The sequence below is a fragment of the Podarcis filfolensis genome (assembly GCF_964270895.1).
Source record: "Podarcis filfolensis genome assembly, chromosome: 6".
Lineage (NCBI taxonomy): Eukaryota > Metazoa > Chordata > Lepidosauria > Squamata > Lacertidae > Podarcis > Podarcis filfolensis.
The window spans coordinates 22,416,648-22,438,687 of record NC_139609.1 but is presented as its reverse complement, the minus strand read 5'-3'; the positions used below and the strand labels follow the sequence as shown (position 1 = coordinate 22,438,687).

General features: G+C 43.8%; 1 protein-coding gene across 3 annotated transcripts; it reads left to right on the top strand.

Moving 5' to 3' along the window:
• The first annotated feature begins 1,036 nt into the window (after window positions 1-1,036).
• On the top strand, window positions 1,037-21,154 carry LOC310765478 (pancreatic alpha-amylase-like). Of its 3 annotated transcripts, XM_083620484.1 has the most exons (12): window positions 1,037-2,615; window positions 6,327-6,423; window positions 9,864-10,085; window positions 12,543-12,689; window positions 12,976-13,173; window positions 13,888-14,118; window positions 15,631-15,764; window positions 17,333-17,455; window positions 18,742-18,841; window positions 20,225-20,346; window positions 20,486-20,611; window positions 20,834-21,154. In XM_083620484.1, exons 2-12 carry the CDS (start codon window positions 6,337-6,339, stop codon window positions 21,021-21,023), a joined length of 1,680 nt encoding a protein of 559 aa, XP_083476610.1. In that variant the 5' UTR covers window positions 1,037-2,615; window positions 6,327-6,336; the 3' UTR covers window positions 21,024-21,154. The 3 variants fall into 3 exon arrangements, with proteins under 3 accessions (XP_083476610.1, XP_083476611.1, XP_083476612.1); XM_083620485.1 differs by lacking the exon at window positions 6,327-6,423 and having other exon boundaries at window positions 2,469-2,615; XM_083620486.1 differs by lacking the exon at window positions 6,327-6,423 and having other exon boundaries at window positions 2,535-2,611.
• Window positions 21,155-22,040: the final 886 nt, after the last annotated feature.

Below are 22,040 nucleotides of genomic sequence, written 5' to 3'. Positions count from 1 at the left end.
TACCATAACCCTGTTTTCAGCTCAAAAGCATATTCTCCTGTTCTGTCACTTCACTTCCCTAAGATCCTTGAATACCTATGCAGATTGGAAGCTCAGACCCTGAGGCTCGGAGTAGAAAATGCCCCATATTCATTCTTAAAATGGAAGAGGAAGGTTTCTGTCAGCCCTTGTCCTACTTCAGAAATGCAAATATTAAAGTGCAGCTGGAATTAAGTTAGGGTGGGACAAACTTGTCCATCCCTATTCCCACATGGATATTTTGAGGTAGGAAGGAGGGAATAGCTCAGTAGGGCACAGGACTCTTAATCTCAGGGTTGTGGGTTCGATCCACACGATGGGCAAAAGATTCCTACAATGCAGGGGGGTTAGACTAGATGATCCTTGTGGTCCCTTCCAACTCTACAATTCTATGTATCATATTTTTCGCCCTATAGGACACACTTTTTCCCCTCCAAAAATGAAGGGGAAATGTGTGTGCGTCCTATGGGGCGAATGCAGGCTTCAGGAAGCTATCCGCAAGCCGTGGGAGAGCTGCGTGACTTCGGGCAGATATCCGCAAGCCGTGGGAGAGCTGCACGATTTCCCGCCGGGCTCCCTAGGCTTGCGGATAGCAGCCTGTTCTGGGGGCTGGGGTCGGGGGGAAATAAAATTTTTTTTCTTTATTTCCCTCGCAAAAAACTAGGTGCGCCCTATGGGGTGAAAATTACGGTAGATTATTTAGGCTAATGATGGAGAAATCTTAAGGAAACTGCTCTAAAGCATCACAAATAAAATTGAGTACTTGCAAGGTGGAGTGAAGGCCACTTTCCCTTCTTGTTTTAATACACTCTGCAGCTATTCCAAGCATATTTACACTGTATCGCCTCTGCCACACCCTTTAAAAATTATTTTTAAGATTGTGCAATTGTATGTCCAAAGGGCCGATTTAAAAAAATGGCTGCATCCATGTTGTATCAGTGAGGATAGCTCTCTTTTTGTCCATACAGTGTGGTTTTGTACATAGTTACACGAGAAGTATTTTTACCCAGTAGGGTGGTGGTGCTGAGCTTTGAAGCTGCTCAAGCAAAAGGAAGAGGCAACAACGTGTTCCCATCTCCAAAGTGCAACGATTGAATCAGTCCTTGAGAAGGTTGAGTTGTACGTTCCGTTCCAAAGATTGGGATCAATGGGATGAAGGAGGGAGCATTACGCTAAATTGTATTTTACTATCACAGTGTTCGGAGCACAGAAGAAACACCACAGTGCTTCTGCAGCAGCACAACCAGACACCTTCATCTGCCCTAGTTGCAACAAAACATGTCTCTCCCATATCCGGTCTCTACGGCCACAGCAGGCGCTGTAACTCCCCAATGCTTCAACCACCCCTGAAGGCTCACTCTTCCATTGTCTTCCGACGCAGAGGGATGCCAATGTTCCATTCCAAAGATTGCTTCAGAGGGATGAAGGAAGGTTGGCCAAGCCAAAATCCTCTAACTTTCCTATATTAAGCATAGGATCTCTCTAAATGTCTTCCATGTCATTAGGTTTGACAGTGGTCCTGTTCCTTGGGCACTGAAAAGTAATGAGCAATAACAGGAGGATGAAGAATGTTCTTACTAGAGCTGAAGGCTGCATTTGTGTCTCGATAGTCATTTCCCAATGATAGGCTGATACGTGCACCTAAATTAAAAAACCCATTCTTGGATTTTCATTACAAACTCGCCAAGACCGTTTTAAAATTATTATTCAACAAAAAACTGAAACGTGCTACTAAAACAAAACAAAAAACAATGCCACTTGCTATGTTGTCGCTCCTGTCTTTAAAAAGTAGCTCGCAAATAGCTCAGTTGGTAGAGCAGGAGACTCCTAACCTGAGGGTTGTGGGTTTGAGCTCCATGTTGCAGAAGGGTGGATTAGATGACCCTCGTGGTCCCTTTCAACTCATATAATTCCAAAGGAAATAAACAACTATCTGACTTTTAGAAGACCTCTGAAGGCAACCCTTTTTAGGGAAGTTTTTAATGTTTGATGTTTTATTGTGTTTTAAATGTTTTGTTGGGAGCCTCCCAGAGTGACTGGGGAAGCCCAGCCAGATGGGCGGGGTATAAATAATATTATTATAACTACACTGGTACCTCAGGTTAAGAACTTAATTCGTTCTGGAGGTCCATTCTTAACCTGTTCTTAACCTGAAGCACCACTTTAGGTAATGGGGCCTCCCGCTGCTGCCGCGCGATTTCTGTTCTCATCCTGAAGCAAAGTTCTTAACCCGAGGTACTATTTCTGCGTTAGTGGAGTCTGTAACCTGAAGCGTCTGTAACCCGAGGTACCACTGTATACAATCCTATGATTCCGATACCATGCAGAAAAGAGCACCTTGCGGTGGAAATTTAAAGCATGAACGCTAGAGGGCAGCATGCAGGTGTTTATGCAACCAGGCATGAGAATGTTGCCCAAGACTTGAGTGAAAGACAACCTGAGCCACACAAGCCGGTTGCAGAGGCGGGACGTCGTTTGCTCCCTTTCCAACGATTGGCTGTCGTCCCCTCTACTCCGAGCCGTGCATTGCAAAGGTGGGAGCCCTTAGGGGAGCCGCGAGGGGAGCCGAGCCTTGTATTAAGCCACCGAGCGCGTAGGTATACGACCTGCAACGCATTCAGTGGGATTCTTCTCTGCTAATCCGGGGAGGGAGGGTGCCTGCAGGAAAACGCCAAATTAAACCCTTTCCTTCTCAGGAGAGGTTGCAGCAGTCGAAAAGTGACGCAGCAATTGAGATTGTTGCAAGAATTTTTTTAAAATCCCGTTCTTGGCAGCCCTACTTTTAGGTTCTGTGCTCATAAAAATCCGGATTACAAACAAAACGAGAGTTTTAGTGCGATTGTTCATGGGCCCCTGAAATTTAGTGCGAATAGGATTCACTCAAGTCCTCTGAGAATGGCTGCATTCGTTAATTTTTGCATTGCATGGGGTTGGACTAGATGCCCCTGGCGGTTTCCTCCAAACTACAGTTCTGTGATTCTGTTCGAACCATAATGCAGCTTTCATGGATTTTATAGAGCCTATTTCTAACTAGGCATGCGCCAGGATTGCTACCAGATTTGCAAGGGGTTTAGCAGGGCGAGTCCCAGATTTTTTCATGAAGCGCTGGCCCAGTAAGGCTTGATGATGATAGTGATGGGTCAGGCAGATCTCTCCATATTTCTGTGCTTATTCCAAGGAAGTATAACCAGACCCAGATATACTAGCTGCTTCTTCCTTACTTCCCAGAAAACACAAAAATAAAAGCCAAACCTTGTGCAATTTAGAAGTTTTGAATCTCCCAGATTTTGCTGGCCTGCAACTCCCATGGTTTCTCAGCATTGCCCATGTTGGCAGGGGTTGATGGGACTTGGAGTCGTATTTGGAGAGCACCAGTTCACCATCCCTGGTCTGGAAGAAAATCCTGTGTATGTCCTGCCCACTTTCTATGGCTACTGGCAGCTCTGGAAGGGCATTTGCATTGCAGTAATGTTATTTCCACCTCCCCCCAAGTCTTATACCCTCCCCTACAGGATGGATGCATTTGGTATAGAGACAGAGACATCTTCCTGTTTGTCTAATGGCGACACTTTTATTATATACAGTGGTACCTCAGGTTAAGTACTTAATTCGTTCCAGAGGTCCGTTCTTAACCTGAAACTGTTCTTAACCTGAAGCACCACTTTAGCTAATGGGGACTCCCGCTGCTGCCATGCCGCCGGGGCCCGATTTCTGTTCTTATCCTGAAGCAAAGTTCTTAACCTGAAGCACTATTTCTGGGTTAGCAGAGTGTGTAACCTGAAGCATATGTAACCTGAGGTACCACTGTGTGTGTGTCAGTTAGAAATACTAACACTCCATTGCAAATTCTGCCAAGTACCAGACGGCCTGGGAACTAACTGTGCATGTAATTCCTATATATTTGGACCCTGAAGCATCCCTAACTTTGCATAATGAGTGCCCATTGCAGCAAGGTGGGATTAGCGACCTATCAGCATTTTCCACAGCCATTTGGGGATGAAGGCTGTTGGCTTGCCTAACATAGTTTCGGCCACAGTTGATGGCCCTGTGTTAATGTCTCTAGCACCCTTCACTTTAAGTGGGACTAAGCAGGTACAGCAATCTGAACTAAAGCATCCCTGACAGATGGTCATCCAAACTCTGCTTGGAAACCTCCAAGGAAGGAGAGTCCATGAGTGGATAGACAAGCTAATATCATTTGTGGAGGCCAGTAAGTTTCCTGGGTTTATTTGCAAGGCTGTCTCCAAAAGTCACTTCTGATGCACAAATAGCCTGAAATTTACTCTCTTAAATAATAATATCCTCATTCCGCATAATTCAGCAAACAGGTTCTATTTTTCCCATGGGAAAGCAGGCAAAGCATCCTAATCTTACAGTAAATTAATTCCTCCGCTATGCTGGCTCACATTTAGTGAGAGCTGAGCTCATTAAACAGTTCATGGGTGGCTGTTTTGTCTCTATTCAGCCGGGTCTGCCGCCGTTCCCAAACTCGATTTCTGTATTGAAATGGGGCAGCGTCAGTTTTGCTCATTCCAAGCAGTTGTGCTTCTAGCTGTGGCTGCAAAATGCGGCGACAGCTGGTGGCAACTGCGTCTGGCAGACCTGCACATTGTCGACTGGCACACTGCGCAACGAAGCAGGTTCCAAAAGAGCACATTGGCACACAGAAGTTCGTTCTTTCTCCTTTGTAGCCGAAGCAACAGCAAGGAGATTGCTCTGCAAAAATAAAGTGCAGTGTAAGAATTATCATTTTCTCTCCCCTTCCAACTAAGGGACATGCATGCACAGAGAGAGATTTCTGGGTGTGCATCTGTGGCTGAATGGGAGACACCACATGCAGTAACCGTTCCTGTGCATGCATTTCCAGTTCTGGAAAACTGGTGTCCCACTGATTAGTTGTTTGGAACAGAGAACTGGATTCTGTTCTCTTCCCTGCCAAACAGCTGATTGGTGGGTGTTCAATGCTTTAAAAAAATGTATTTTGAAAGGCTCTCCTTGCATTCTGCTGGATTGGAATCTTGGTGTTCAGAACTTCAGGCTCTTCCTTTCAGTCCCTCTGATTGGCTCAGGCATGGATTCAGAGTCATCAGAGCCCGCCTGCCACTCAATCCATGTGGTTCTGAGAGATTCTGCCCATCAGTCTCAGGATGCCATTGAAGAGCAAAAGCTTATGCAGCCCCTGACTGTAGGTGAGGCAGCCCTTCTTCCTTTTTTTTTAAATAATAATTTTTATTGAGTTTTCCATATTTCATTTCATATTCACAACTTACATTATTTGCTCAGAGGGAGCATTGACATCCTTCCCTCCCTCTTTCTGACTTCCCTATAACATTAACGTATCTACCATATTTCCATAATCACTTCTTTACCTTATATCAGCATTTTTAAAAAAATCACTCTCTCATTTGTAAATTAGCATCTTAATTTCACATTACTAAACATTTCATGTTAAAGCTACAAACGTTTTCAAGTAAGTACAGTTTTCTTTCAAATAATTAATAAATTTGCTCCAGTCCTTTGGAAATCTTTCATCGGGTCATTTCCTGATTTCCCCCATCAACTTCGCCAACTCCGCAAATTCTACCATCTTTATCTGCCAGTCCTCCAATGTGGGGAGTTCTTGCTGTTTCCATCTTTGAGCCAGAAGGATTCTTACTGCAGTTGTGGCGTACATGAATAAATTTACATCTTTTTTATGAATTTCTTCACTAATTAGCCCCAGTAAGAATGCCTCTGGTTTTTTACTGAAATTATATTTTAGTATCTTTTTTAATTCATTGTAAATAATGTCCCAGAAGGCCTTAACTTTGGTGAGGTCCCTTCTTCCCAGTGGCGTAGCGTGGGTTGTCAGCACCCGGGGCAAGGCAAGTAATTTGCGCCCCCTAACCCGTGGAGAGTGAGTGAGCCAGGTAGGGGCAGAAAGCCCCCAGATGTTGCGCCCGGTGCGGCCGGCCCCCCCTGCACCCCCCACACTATGCCACTGCTTCTTCCAACCACTTGCCCAGTCAGAAATTGGCCACCTTCTCTCTTCCTATTAATAAAAAATAATAAAATAATAACAATAATTATCCCTCTGAGGATGAGGATGAATGGAGGAGCGCCTCAGTTTCCTTGCAGTTTATGTGAGTGGGAATAATATTTCCATAGCCTAGGACATAGAATAATAGAATTGTAAAGTTGGAAGGGACCACACAAGGCATCTAGTCCAACCCCCTGCATTTCAGAGTTGTGGGGGGGGGTGTGCGGGTGGGGAATCTTCATGCCCTTGCTGCCTAAAAGTCACTGTTGCAAAATCCGCTTCCTGGCAGCTTACTATGAATGCCGGAGTGCAAGCGACCTCGGCCTGCGTTGCGAGGGGTGACTTGGCTGCATTTGGTGAAAAGACCGCGCACACTTTCCCCCGAGGTATTTCAACCAATTTGTATGCTTCCAATCTACAGAGGTGATATGCGGTAGGGTGGGATCATTTGAAAGGTTTCTTGAGCAACATAGAGTAATAGAATCGTAGTGTTGGAAGTGACCCCGATAATCATCTAGTCCATGGGTAGGCAAACTAAGGCTCGGGGGCCGGATCCAGCCCAATTGCCTTCTAAATCTGGCCCACTGACGGTCTGGGAATCAGCATGTTTTTACATGAGCAGAATGTGTGCTTTTATTTAAAATGCATCTCTGGGTTATTTGTGGGGCATAGGAATTCGTTCATATTTTTTTCCCAAATTATAATCCGGCCCCCCACAAGGTCTGAGGGACAGTGGACCGGCCCCCTGCTGAAAAGGTTTGCTGACCCCTGATCTAGTCAGCCCCCCTGCAATGCAGAACTATGAAACTGTCCTGTACAGGCATCGAACCTGCAACCCCGGCGTTATCAGCACCACGCCGTAACCGACTGAGCTACCCAGGCACATGGAATAGAGCGTGAAATGGGACCAACTTCTTCCCACTACTTACATTAAGAGAATTGTGTTTTTATGGCTGTTTTAAGCATGTATAATTATTGTAAGACAAAGGGAAGAGAAAGGCTACAGCCTGATCTGTTGGTACAGAGCAGAGTGATGAACATAACAAAAGACCTTTTCAGTCTTTGGGTACATAGCAGAGGTTGGTGAGCCTGTAGCCCTTCAGCTGGACTAGTAGCCTTCCCAGTTGGTGGTAACCTGCCCAGTGGGTCTGTGGCACCATTCACATAACAAAAGCTACCATGGAGATGTAACTTTTTCTTTCTTTCTTTCTAAAGTAGGGGACCCATAGCTTGGCTTTTGAAAAACAAGGGGTCTGCAATACTTAGCTAACTGGGGACCACTGCACTAGAGGGCATGACTCTTTTTTTGGAAGAGTCAACAACAACAACAATTTTATTTACCGTATATCCCACCCATCTGGTTGGGTTGCCAACCACTCTGGGCGGCTTCCAGCACATATAAAAACATGATAGAACACCAAACATACTATAAGATTCAAATCCCAGACTGACCCTGTTTAGGGAGATGCCTTTGCTTATACAGTGGTACCTTGGGTTAAGAACTTAATTCGTTCTGGAGGTCCGTTCTTAACCTGAAACTGTTCTTAACCAGAAGCACCACTTTAGCTAATGGGGCCTCCTGCTGCTGCCGCGCCGCCGGAGCACAATTTCTCTTCTCATCCTGAAGCAAAGTTCTTAACCCGAGGTACTATTTCTGGGTTAGCGGAGTCTGTAACATGAAGCGTCTGTAACCTGAAGCGTATGTAACCCAAGGTACCACTGTACCATTATATATGTGGGAATTAGCCAAAGGGCTTGCTTAGTATGAGGCATAGTGGGGACTTCTGTTACAAACAGAACCTGGACCTTTGCCTGATCATACAAGGCAATGAGTCTGTTTTTATAGGCTTAGGTGTTCTCCCCGCCCGCCCCCCCAAAGAAAATACCTCAGTGAAAGGCTTGTCTGCTACAGAACTGTGCCACAGATAGAGCTGGTGTGTGTAGTGCTTAGAGCTCTGAGTCACTAATGCAAGCTGAACTCATAATTTGGTCCCTTCCCTCCCTTATGGTTAGCTGGCATAGATAGCCAGTACCTGCAGTGAGGTGGTGATGGTGCCACTTTTGTCACTGCTGTTGTATAAACCAGCAGGCTTTGAAAATCAAGGAGGGGAAGATTTAAGCCCCTACCCATGCCATGGCTCTACAGTTTGACTTCTGATGGAAAAATCCAAGAAAAAAGCAGAATTATCTTTTAATGAACATTTCTGCTAAATAGATCCGGGATCCTAAATGGAACACCAAAAGTGGAAAGAAAAGATGTTCCCCATCATCGTAGTTTGTAATCTCAGCCTTCAGCAGTCACATCTGTCAATTCTCCAATTTGTTTTGTTGCCAGAGTAACTAAGGTATTCTAACGCCAACTTGCACGGTGTTACATCTGGGCTTTCTAACAGCTCGGGGTTTTTTGTTGTTTTTTTTAAAAAAAATGGTTTAAAATTTAGAATGTTAAATCCAGTTTGAAGTGTTGCTAACGTGCTGAGAGCTTTGGAAAGAGTTCTCGTTGGGTCTGGCAGCTGGGGTTGGGCAAAGCTTTAACTGGAATTTGTTTGACAAGTTCTTTTCCTTGATTAAGCAAGCTCAGTTAGGGGAAATGAAGCTGTGCTATTCAATATCACCGGGGAACTTTGGCAAAAGTGAATGCTTAGAACATAGGTCAGATTATTGGATCAGGAATCAGGGAGGATTGAATGCACACCACCTCAATATAGCAGCATTGTGCCCTTTCCAGTTTGATACGATGCCTGAGCAATGCGATGGATTTATATTTATTATGATTTAATGTTTTTAAACGAGTCACATTCCTGTGCCGAAAAAGCAGTGCCTGCAGCAACATGCAAAACCACGCTCTCTCTCGGGGCTCAGTGTGAGATGATAACATATTCAAAACTGATAGCTAAAATACAGAATTTAAAACGAGGATCTTTGCAACAGCAAATTTAAGCCAGGTGAAACTCTCATCTCATGCCCTGGCCTGAGACAAAATTCAGGATTTCTAGAATTATTATTCTGAAGAAACATGAGCTAGGGTGGGTATTGCACATGGGTTTTTGCCCTTCTGTGGTTGACAGAACTGCCCTTATTCTAGACTCCTGAGTTCATGAATGCTGAGGTGAATGCACACTCTCCATGCTTCGATTTGGTATGGCCACACGCATGACCCTAATCCTGATTTTATCTGTGTTTATCACACTCTCTGTGTGTGTTTGCATACCCTCCAGCATTTCTCCACTGAAAACAGTGATGTCCTATTCCATAATAATATTACTTTTATTATTTATACTTCACCCATCTGAGTGGGTTGCCCCAGCATATATAGAAACATAATAAAACATTAAACGTTAAAAAAACTTCCCTATACAGGGCTGCCTTCAGATGTCTTCTAAAGGTTGCATAGTTATTTATCTCCTTAGCTCAGGGTTTTTTAGCTCCTTAGCTCAGTTATTTATCTCCTTAGCTCCTTAGCATAACTCCATGCCCTCCGACATTTCTCTGATGAAAATAGTGACAATAGCAGGACATTCCAGGATCAAATCAGAAACCGGGACGGCTTCTGTAAATCCAGAACTGTCCCTGGAAAATAGGGACACTTGGAAGGTCTGTGATTGGGACTGAATGCAGAGACTCACCATAGATTTCTAAACTTGTCCAACATGTTGACCACATTAAACCAACAAGCACTGTCTCTTTCACGCCACTGACATTTATATTATTGGTAGCAGCCTGTGCCACAGATTCCCCACAGTTGTCTGTGCTTTAAAACTACATGCTACAGATAAGGTGGAGTGTCAGGGTGCAATTGTTAAACTGTGCTTTGCTCTGCCTTCAGAAGTGCAGAAGGCTGTTGAGAAGGATGTCACCGAGTGTCAAGGACAACATGAAGAACCTGTTTCTTCTTCTCCTGGCGGCCTTTGGACTTTGCTGGACCCAATACAAGACCAATCCGAAGCCTGTAAGGACATCTATTGTCCACCTCTTTGAGTGGCGCTGGATTGACATTGCTCTTGAATGTGAACGTTACTTAGCCCCAAATGGATTTGCAGGTGTCCAGGTTAGTACTCTCTCTTGTTTGCTGAAGGCAAAATATCTGGTAGATTCTGGATGAGTTTCTACCATCCAGTTCATAGCACCCAGTTAATACACTCATAGTCTTCTCACCATGCATGTATGAGATGGATGGTCCATTGATAAACCCACGTTTGTCTAGGCCTCACCTCGCAAAGGATATTGTGGAGCTGGAAAAGGTTGAGGAAAATGGCATCTCATATGGCTACTGTGCTGGAGTTTCTTCGCTTAGAACAAAGGAGGATGTGACAGAGCTGGATAAAAAGATGCCTGATCTGGAGAAAGCAAATAGGGAGAACGTTTTCTCTTCTATCGTAATAATAGAACTTGCGGCCATCAAATGAATGTTAGAAATACTAAAACCTTGAGCCATGTTTGAAGGTTCAGGTCAGACGAAAGAACGTCTTTCTTCACATAACATGTAGTGTGTAGTTTTACAAATTCATGCCTAGGAAGGCTATCTTCTACCTCCACTGTTGGATTTAATGTAATATTTTTCTCCCCCCTTAAAGAGGGGAAGGATCACACAAATCGGTCTTCTCCGCCTGTAGACCAAGTCATGGGGTGACTGACTTACATGATACCTAAATATGCCTAATGGGGAGGAGTGTATTTGCCTGCTCTGTCCACTATAAAGCAACAGTTCCCAGCAGGTGATTGTGTGAACTTGCCCTCAGTTTACCAGAATACCATTTATTGAGGATTTGCACTAGGTTAAATATTAATAGAGTTTAGAAAAAGAAGTCCTAGTCAATGAACTTTAATAGCAGGGTTTGTGAATGCTCTGTACTGAGATAGTAACAAAATGTGTCTCACTAAAGGCTGGACCAGGATATGTTGTAGAAATCGAGACACTTGCCATGTATTTAAGAACTAGCATGTGGGAATCAGGCATCAAGTTTGCCAGGGCTGACCAGTCAGATCCCTGTCCTACTTCGCAGGGTTGTTTTGAGGATAAAATTGCTGTGGAGGTTGGAAAACCTTATATACCACTGCAAACTTCTTGGAGAACTGCTGTAAAATGGAATGAATGAATAACTATATATATATATATATATATATATATATATATATATATATATCCTTTTAATCATTTATTCTGGTTCTGCGGAATAAATGATAAAAGAGCTAGGCAGGCTACTGAAACTCTGCGCCCTAAGAACTGGAAATCCCACTCAGCAAATCCTGTCCCATCACGACTTCTAAGATATTGCAAGCACCAGCTGCATGCCTTTAAAACTGCCTTTGCAATCACAAGAGCTAGAAATTAGCTTTTGAAAGTAAAGCTTTTGCCAAACCAGAATAAGGCAGGCATAGGCAAACTCAGCCCTCCAGATGTTTTGGGACTACAGCTCCCATCATCCCTAGCTAACAGGACCAGTGGTCAGGGATGATGGGAGTTGTAGTCCCAAAACATCTGGAGGGCCGAGTTTGCCTATGCCTGTCCTAAGGCCAAACCAGAACCTACCTCACGAATCCCTGCATCTAATACTAATACCTGAGTTTGTGCAGTTGGATTGTGGGATGCTTATTATCTTGCAAAATCCCACTTTCTTCCCATATCATATGATACATTTTTTCCCCTTTCGCTTGGGAAGCTATTTTTCATGCTCCCCATCTATCTGAAATGTGGCAGTCAGACACTAGAGAGGGAACATTGTGGTCCATGGTGCCCAGATAGCGGAAGTTGAGGCCTGGTCTCCCAGTTTCAGATGTGAAGAAAAGATGGTAACATTATTCCAGTGAGCTTTCCAATGGGCCACTTCTGGATTACGTAAAATGCTACATAGCCAAGGTATTGGCGTTTGAAATGAACCCATATGGAGAAAAGCATCTCCATATGGAGATAGCTATTGTTATGCATCAGTTAAGAATACTTGAAGGTAATAAAAGTGTATGAGTAAGGGATGCAGGGTCTGTGACCCCACAGAAATTACCGCATTTTTCGCTCTATAAGACGCACCAGACCACAAGACGCACCTAGTTTTTGGAGGAGGAAAACAAGAAAAAAAAAATATTCTGAATCTCAGAAGCCAGAACAGCAAGAGGGATGGCTGCGCAGTGAAAGCAGCCATCCCTCTTGCTGTTCTGGCTTCTGTGATAGCTGCGCAGCCTGCATTCGCTCCATAAGACGCACACACATTTCCCCTTACTTTTTAGGAGGGAAAAAGTGAGTCTTATAGAGCAAAAAATACGGTATCTTGGAGGGGGCATTACAAACCCCATACACACACACACACACACACACACATCTACAAAAACTAACCATCCTTAACATAATTGCTAATGTTTGCACTGCTGTATTTATTGTCACATCCATCACATTCTTTAGTTCAAACTATGATTTAAAAGGGGCCTATCTACCTTCAAACATCAGACTGATAGGAAGAGTTCAATTACGTTTTTATCTCCTACTCGCTCACTACATTTTTGAATTATATAGGTTTCTCCTCCAAATGAAAACCTTGTCGTTACAAGTCCCTGGAGGCCGTGGTGGGAAAGATATCAACCAATCAGTTACAAGTTATGTTCGCGTTCTGGAAATGAAAATGAATTTAGAGACATGGTGGCCAGGTGCAACAATGTCGGAGTAAGTGGCTTTCATTGCCTTTTTATTTTGGACAATCCGGCTTTTCAACCCAAAGGACGTTGAAGAGCATAATAAACCAACAATTAAAATAGTAAGACTGCAAAATTCTGAGACAAAAATGATGGGAAGCCTTTCCAAGCTGGAAGATTGGGAAGGCTACATCCTGAACACTAAGGACTAGAAACCTGAACAAACATAGAGAGATGCTAGAAGAAGCTAAAACAGATCACTGAAAATAAGTGGCTTGCTAACCACCATGCAACTCTGCTGCTTGTATCTTCTGCAGGTGTATATCTATGTGGACGTTGTAATCAACCATATGTGTGGCTCTGGGGCTGGCTCTGGGAACCGGGGGACTTGTGGTAGTTATTTCAATGCAGGGACCCGAGATTTCCCAGCCGTCCCATACTCTAGCTTTGATTTCAATGACGAGATATGCAAAACACCCAGTGGGGATATTGAGAATTACAGCGATCCTGTTCAGGTAAGCTTTATTGATACCTGATATCCCTGGCTCTCTTAAGATGCTGTTGGACCTCATCTCCCATCAGCCTCAGCAATGTGGCCATTGGTTAAGGCATCATGGGAGTTGGAGCCCAGTGACACCTGGAAGACTCCAGCTTCCCCTCTTACAATATAGCTAAGCTCCTACCAATACCATTTATTTCCTTCTCGGGATCTTATTGGGTCTTAGGTTTGAAATTGTGTTCCAAATGTATTTTTTGTTCTTTAAATGGCTGCTGCTGCTTCTTCTTCTTCTTCTTCTTCTTCTTCTTCTTCTTCTTCTTCTTCTTCTTAATTTATTTATACCCCGCCCATCTGGCTGAGTTTCCCCAGCCACTCTGGGTGGCTTCCAACTGAATATTAAAAATAATACGCCTTTAGTTGTCTTTTAAAAGTAAAATAGTTGTTTATTGCCTTGACATCTGGGAGGGCGTTCCACAGGGCAGGTGCCACTACCGAGAAGGCCCTCTGCCTGGTTCCCTGTAACCTCACTTCTCACAGAGAGGGAACCACCAGAAGGCCCTCAGCGCTGGATGGGCTGGATGATGGGGTGGAGATGAATAAATTGGTGGGGTCAGTAGATCCTAAGAGCTTTTGTTCAGGATGAGTGTTGGGCAGCTGTCACAAGTACTTTGGGGATTGCGTGTTTATGCTTTGGCCGCTGAACCAATGGCGGTTTTCCCCACACGCACAGGTTCGCAACTGTCGCCTGTCTGGTCTCGTTGACCTCACGCAAAGGAGGGATGACGTGCGTTCAAAAATGGCCGACTACCTCAACCACCTGATTGATATTGGTGTAGCAGGGTTCCGAATCGATGCTTCCAAGCACATGTGGCCTGAGGACATCGCTGCTATTTTAAGCAAAGCACATGACCTCAACACACGGTGGTTTGCCAAAGGTTCACGGCCTTTTGTCTATCAGGAGGTAAGTAACAGGGATTCTAAGCGTTTTGTCTAGCACTTTCCAGTGTTCAAACTGTTCTGCATGCCGTACTTACTTATGTGTCAGGCTTCGGGGAATCGGCTTCCTCCCCCCATGGCAGTAGATAAGAAGATCAAAGAAAGGAACATCTTACCAGTCAGAAACTTTAATAATTGCAGTGAGAGAACAAAGAAGATATCTCCTAGAAATGGCGGTGTTTCCAATTAAGGATTACACCCCCTTCCATTCCTATGAATCTACGTAACTCCTACATCTTGTAATCTGAGCTTGTACGCTCTGTGCTTTCTGTTCTGCCACTTTCTGAGCTCTTCTTGACCTTCGGCTGAGCAGAGGAATTCTGTCCAGAGACCGTGAATCTGTTAACCCTCTCCCTTCCAGTGTTTCTTCTCCTAGCTGTTCCCCATCCAGTATTTCCCAGCTTCTGCCTTCTGAACTAGGCCCCTCTGCAAACCACTGTTCCAAATCTATACTGTCCTCCTGCTCCTGGGAAGAGGCAGGAGCAGGGGGAGGGGGTGGCTCCCACCATTCCTCCTCAGTGCAGCCCTCTTCAACATGGTCCCTGACATCACACATTCTCTCCCTGGGGGGCTCTTGAGCTGGCGGCTCCCAGCTCTCCTCCTCATCCAACCAGGTTCAGACAGGTGGACAGGAAGCACTCCACAATGCAACATTTTGCTGGAAGTCTAACTTGTATGCTCCGAATGCCAGATACACGGGCATCTGTTGTTTGGAACAGAATGCTAGACCTCATGGAGCTTTGGTCTTACCCAACAAGGCAATTATTTTCTCCAAGTCAACCCTTAAAGGTAAAGGTAAAGGGACCCCTAGCCATTAGGTCCAGTCGTGACCAACTCTGGGGTTGCAGCGCTCATCTTACTTTACTGTCCGAGGGAGCCAGTGTACAGCTTCCGGGTCATGTGGCCAGCATGACTAAGCCGCTTCTGGCGAACCAGAGCAGCACACAGAAACACCGTTTACCTTCCCGCCGGAGCGGTACCTATTTATCTACTTGCACTTTGACGTGCTTTCGAACTGCTAGGTTGGCAGGAGCAGGGACCGAGCAACGGAAGCTCACCCCGTTGTGGGGATTCGAACCACCAACCTTCTGGTCGGCAAGTCCTAGACTCTGTGTTTTAACACACAGCGCCACCCGCGTCCCAAGTCAACCCTTAGATATTGCTTAAAAGAATGGAAGAACTGATATACTTGGGCACAACTGCTGCTAGTGCAAATATTGGGTTGGGAAGGAGAAACCAGCTCCATAAGGTAATGGCCATAATAGCCAAAACCATTTCTCTGGTCATATTGGAGATAAGTCGAAATTGATACCACTAGATGTAACACAGTACGTGCCACAAGATATTTACGTCTTAGTTCAGCTCGCCAACTATTCCTGCAGTAGCCTACCTTCTCTCAGTGATGTTGGTTTCTGCAGCAAATTGAAATCAGTATCGTGTATCCTTTTTCTCTCTGTCTTCCCCCGGCTTTTTCCAGGTAATTGACTTGGGCGGTGAAGCGGTCCACAGCTCTGAATACTTCAGAAACGGCCGGGTGACTGAGTTTAAATATGGCGCAGAACTCGGGACAGTCCTCCGCAAATGGAACGGAGAAAAGATGGCAAATTTAAAGTAATTTGCTTTAGACTCAATCCATGCCCAGGGGCCCACAAACTGAGTGTGGGGTGCAGAGGGGGGCCCCTTGCATGCAGATGGAAGCCAAACACTGCAAATGTCTGTCGTCCCCCCCCCATTGCTAGCGCAATAATACAATCATGGCCTACAACAGGAGTGGGGTTTGTATATGAAACTCCACAGGTGTGCTTTTCAGCCTATAATTGGAAGGACAGGATTATTCCGCCCCCCCTCCTTTTTAAAAAAATAAAAATGCAAAAATGTGTAGTGGTTCCCTGACTGGAATTTCTTCCCCCTGGAAACCCAAATGGATCCAACGCTTTTGGCATTTTGGTCCATTTGCCCAAGAGGTTGTGGAGCATTAGCTGCCACTGCAATTCTGAGTATTTTATTACCTGTTTTATGACAGATTCTGGGTGCTTTTATAACCCCAATCCTGACCTGGCTTTACTGGCTGCCAGTTAGTTTCCAGGTCCAATTCAAAGTGCTGGTGTTAACCTATAAATTCTTAGGCAGCTCAGGACCTCAGTAACTTAAGAACCACTTCTCTCCATATGAACCAACCCAGACCCTGTGCTTGTCACCTTCTCGATGTTCCCCCTCCCTGAGAGGTCCAGAGGGTGATGATGACGATGATGACGATGATGATGACTATTTATTTATAGCCCGCCCATCTGGCTGGGTTACCCCAGCCACTCTGGGCAGCTTCCAACACACACAATAATAATAACAAAACATCAAACATTAATAGTAGCAATCGGATCCTATATAAAATGTCACAATAACTTTAAAATAAACAACTTACTTCAAATAAAGCAATATTCAACAATCAATTAGAATCCAATAGTAAACAGTAAAATTAAACATCAACAAATAATAGTTTAACAGTTTACACTTATTACAGTAAAGAATTAATAATCTATAATCAGTAAAATAACAGCAAATTGCAACGTATAGAATACAGCAAAATGTACAAAACAATGTAAAAGGATCAAATTGAGAAACAAGGACTCCAACAAGAAATAATAAAATTATTTCTAAAAACTGTCCCTGAACATAAGAATGAGCCTTTTCTGTGATGGTTCCTCGACTGTGGAATGCTCTCCCCAGAGAAGCTCACCTAGTGCCATCATCACATGTCTTTAGGTGCCAAGCAAACCATCCCTCTTGTCGAAGGCCTTTGGCCATTAAATAATCTATGGCCTGTTAAAGGTGGGGATTATCAGACTGTTATTATGATCATCTTTTATTATGCTATCTATCATCATACTTTTTATTATGTTATTATTATTATGCTCTGTAAAATGTGTTTTATCTCTTGATGAAAGGCAGTATATAAATCAAATTAATCGTTATCATCGTTATCATCATCTTCACCAAACTTCTAAAGCTGTGCTTTTACCTGCTCTTAAGCTGTCTGGAATTGTTTTTGTTTCAGTTTGGCTGTCACCCCCTCAGAGATCGTGTCATGAGCAGTGGGCTAAAAAAATATACCTGGTAAATAAACAATAGTTTGCACCAAAGTGAATTGTGAATAAAGTTTTGATTGTTTCTTCACAATTTAGGCGCTGGGGAGAAAACTGGAGTTTGATGCCTTCTGACAAAGCCATTGTCTTTGTAGATAACCACGACAACCAGAGGGGCCATGGTGCTGGTGGAGCCTCCATTCTTACTTTCTGGAACCCAAGGTAAGGCGCGTCCTTTGGGGGTTATTGAGCAACAAGGTTTATTTCCTGAGGTCTGAATATCCAGGCATGTTGAAATGGACCGTTTCCCCACCTGTGCCACTGAAGGCAAGAAATATGTGTTCAAAAGCTCATCAATAATAGGAGGGAGGGATGTACAGAGTTGTAACTGGTTTATAAAGCAACCCTCACTCCCACAGCAAAAGCAGTTCAAAAGAGAAGGAATCCTATTGGTCTGCTGGGTACCCAGTGGTAAAACAACAACAACAAACCTATGGTTACGTGAAACATTCTCAATAAACACACAAGACGTAACTGGCTGTACTTTTGAATAAATAGGTATACTATTCATTGTATCAAATTGTAGATTTCAACGGAAGTCTCATAAAGTTCAACGAAAAAAGCAGAAGACCCAGTGGATCAGTTCATTCTCTAGTCAGTTCATGCATAAGGTCCATACAAGTATAAGTATCTGTTCCATCTGTCTATTTGTAGAGTCCAATAATCCACATGAAGGGTTGTTACAGTTCCACAGAATCCTTTCACAGAGTCTAAGACAAGGATTTCTGGTATATTAGCCTAGTTTCGCCACTACTATGCTATAAGATCCACTGTCTTGTAACATTACATATGACCCTGTTCTACTGATGAAGCCTAGGCTAATGTGGATTCTTGGACATACATTAATATATGAAAATGTCTTCCCATACATTAATATATAAAAATGTGTATAGTCTTATTATCCAAATGCTAATTTCTTTATCAGTAACCTCATATATTCTATATAAAGTCATTCCAAATATCATTACATTTATCCAAAGTAATTATTTGTCTATAAATTGGAACATTACTGTGCTGTATCTAATCTCTGACTTGAATGATCTTCCTATTGAAGAGGTTTTTGCTGGTCTGACTCAGTGTTTTAAAAATGCACATATTTGGAGAAAGTGGCAGGACTCAGAATGTCCTCTGGATGGTGCTAGCATCTAACATCCTTGGCTATTGGCCATGCTGACTGCAGCTGATGGCAGTTGGTCTCCAGCAATGTCTAGAGGGCAGCATGTTGGCTGCTTCTGCACTTGTACATAAATTACTTATAATGAATTATTAGCATGGTGCAAAATTCAGGTTTCCTTGGCAGTATGCACAGCATGAATATAAGACACCTGAGAACTGTACTATCGGGAGTGGGGAGTTGCTTTGGAAGAGAATATGAAATTCTTGGGCCTGCTTATTTTCTGTACTTTGATACACTTTTGGCAACTAGGTGCCTCTTATCCATTTTTCAGACTCTATAAGATGGCAGTTGCGTTTATGCTTGCTCACCCCTATGGATTTACACGAATAATGTCAAGTTACAGGTGGCCAAGAGTTATCCAGCATGGAAAGGTAACTTTATTCCAGTTCACAACAGCTATCTGTTATCACAACAGCTATTTGTTAATTCCGTATCAAAGGCGTTCTGTCTTAAGCAATAGTATTGACACTTGGAAAACAGGTTTTTTTGACCCCAAAGCCAGAGCAACCGTTGAAATCTATGCTTTAAGTTGGCTGTTACCAACTTAGCAGTGTTATCCTGTGCATGTCTACACCCAGAAGTAAGATTTACTGGATTCAGTGGGACTTAATTTCAGGTAACCGTCATAGGATAGCAGTCTTTTGTCTTGATTAGTTTTGGTGAGATTTAAGCAGGACTCATGTTTTTGACTGAGATCACTGACTGCAAAGCCCTCCTCCCTCCCATACGCACAAAATAGACTTAGGCAGGCTTCCACAATAAATTTAGCCTGAAGCTGTGCCCCACAAGTATCAGGACATCAAACCTATTGGGTAAGGATGGGCTATGTCAGGCACTGGCAGGACGAAGAGGAGTGGTGGGAGGCAACAGCCGGGGAACCTTAAGAGAAGCCTGAGAGAAGGAAGGCTCAGAGCCTGGGGAGTGGTGGTGGGACACTGAGGACAGGTCAGAGGATGAAAGAGGGGGGCAGAATGGTGGGAGGCTGAAGAAGCAACAGGTTTGAGTGAGAGAGAAGAGCCAGATGCAGAAAGCAGTGCAGACGCAAGACATGAAGCAGAGAAGGAGGGGCCAGAGGCTGAATAAGCACAGCTTGCCTTTCCTACTGTAGTAAGCTCCTCTCCTCCTTGTCTCCAAGGTCCCTGACATAGTTTAAGGCTGCTGGGGAGACATCCAGCTAGGGAGGAGACAGTGGGAAGTAGAAGGCAAATACCTTCAGTTCTGGCAACAGTTTCCTGTTTGTAGGCATTGCTGCCTGGTATGCTGTTTTCTTGAATAAAGAGCAAACTTTTCTGCCTGTCTTTGTATCTTGAGTGCTGACCTGCATCTGAACCAACCCTGACAGACTAGCACATCAGTGTAGTCCAGTCTCAGAACCTTTTCTTGCTATGAGGTTCACCAGTATAATCAAGTAAATTTTGAAGCCTTGCTATTGTACCTTAAATCAGGCCAGGTCTGTCATAAGTCACATGGCCCAACTACAACTCCCATCATACCTGACTATTGCCCACGCTGGTTGAGGCTGAGAGCTGGAGGGACACAGGTTAGCTAACCCTGTTCCAAATGGAGGCCATGACTACTCATTTGGGGAATAATCTAGTCTATCATGCTGCCATGACTTATGACAGACCTAGTCTGGTTTAAGGTACATCAACCAGCATGCTGAGACTCACAGCCAGCAAATTTTATTCGGCATGTTATAGTGCCATTTCTTGTTGTCTTGTCTAATCACTTTAAATGTAATCTTCCATAACTAGGACCTAAATGACTGGGTTGGACCACCGAGCAACAGTGATGGATCAATTAAACCTGTTACGATTAACACAAATGGCACCTGTGGTAATGGCTGGGTCTGCGAACATCGTTGGAATCAAATAAGGTAATGGAAGCCGCCAGATGTGTCATCTGTTCCTGTGGGAGCCTTCTTGAGATGGAGAAAGCCTGTTTCTCCAGATGTTTAGGATTCCAATGACTTGTGCCGTTTGCATAAGGAAGTGATACACATGTCTCATTTCTAGGAACATGGTGACATTCCGAAATGTAGTGTACGGCCAACCTATTACGAGGTGGTGGGATGACGACAACAACCAGGTGGCATTTGGACGTGATGGCAAAGGGTTCGTTGTGTTTAATAATGACGACAGGTAATGTTTTTATGTAGAGATGAAGGCGTTCAGAAATTACGCGTAGCAAGTCATTTGCCAAAGTTGTATAGCAGATTAATTTTGCTGCTTGTCTTTTGCATGTCTGCTTGTGCACCCAGGGAAGCAGATGATCCAGAATGACAATGTGACCAGAAGCATATAAACCGAGTATGTAACATGGCATAAAAAATAAAATTATTATTTTTGTTTTCTTTTGTACAGGGCCTTATCGGTAACATTACCAACCGGTCTCCCCCCTGGCACTTATTGTGATGTTATTTCGGGACGAAAGGAAGGCAGCCTCTGCACTGGAACGGAAATCCACGTTGCTGCTAATGGCACTGCTCATTTTCAACTTAACAGCCAAACTGAAAATCCATTCATTGCAATTCATGTCGAAGCCAAGCTGTAATCCACACTGAATCTCTTTTTGTTTGTTTTTCGGTCTTAGTTCTACTAAGCTTTATGAAGCTAAATTAAAGTAGAATGCAAAACCTCATAAATTATCTCTAGATGAATAAAAGTCACTTGTGGCTCAGCTTATTTCTTTCTTTTCTGATTAATTTTAGAATTCCTTTCTCATTCGTCCTTCAAAGAAGGTAAGTCCTGCTGGATGAGAGCAGTGTGCCATCTTAGTGTGCCATCTTGTTCTTGGCATCACCCAGCCACATGCCTCTGGGAAACTCACAAACGAAGTATGAGGAGGACACCTTTCTCCATCACTGCCATTGTTTGTCCCACAAACAAGCTACCCCTGCCAATTTTATGCTCTTCAGATCTTTGCTGTTTTTCTTTTGATCTCATGTGGATTTTGTGTGCACTAAGAAGACTTCTTTTTCTTTTTCTTATGTATGCATAAATGAAACCCAAAGATTTGCAGATTTTTTTATTTAAAAAACGCAAGTCAACCGACACTAAATGAGCCCAGTCTTCCTTGAATGGTGATGGACTTTGGGGTGGGTGAAAGTGGAATGGAACCACTGGAATTCTGGCCAGCAGTGCTTCGTGCTGCAACACTTTGCTGCAGGTCCCATGTGTCGTGCAATAATGCAGTCCATTCCTGCATAGAACTGTTTACTGGAGGAGTGTCTACAAAGACAAGGGAATCAATCCCTGAGTCCAAGCAGAATGACTAAGGAGTCTTGATAATCATTCACCATTTGAAATCTTCATTGCTTTGCCCAAGGCAAAGTTGGCGATCTACACCCTGTAGGAAACAGTAGTAACTTCCCCAACTAAGCGTGATAAATGAACCATTGGGATTAACGTTTGGAGATAGGGTCATACTGACTCTTACTATATTGTTTGGGCTTATTTGTGCAACAGTTACAGGTTACAATTTCATGAAGAGAAATCCAGCTCTGGGCGACTCCTGGTGACCTCTAGCACCTTAGAAAGCAGTTCTCACGATTCACATGCTGCAGGGAGC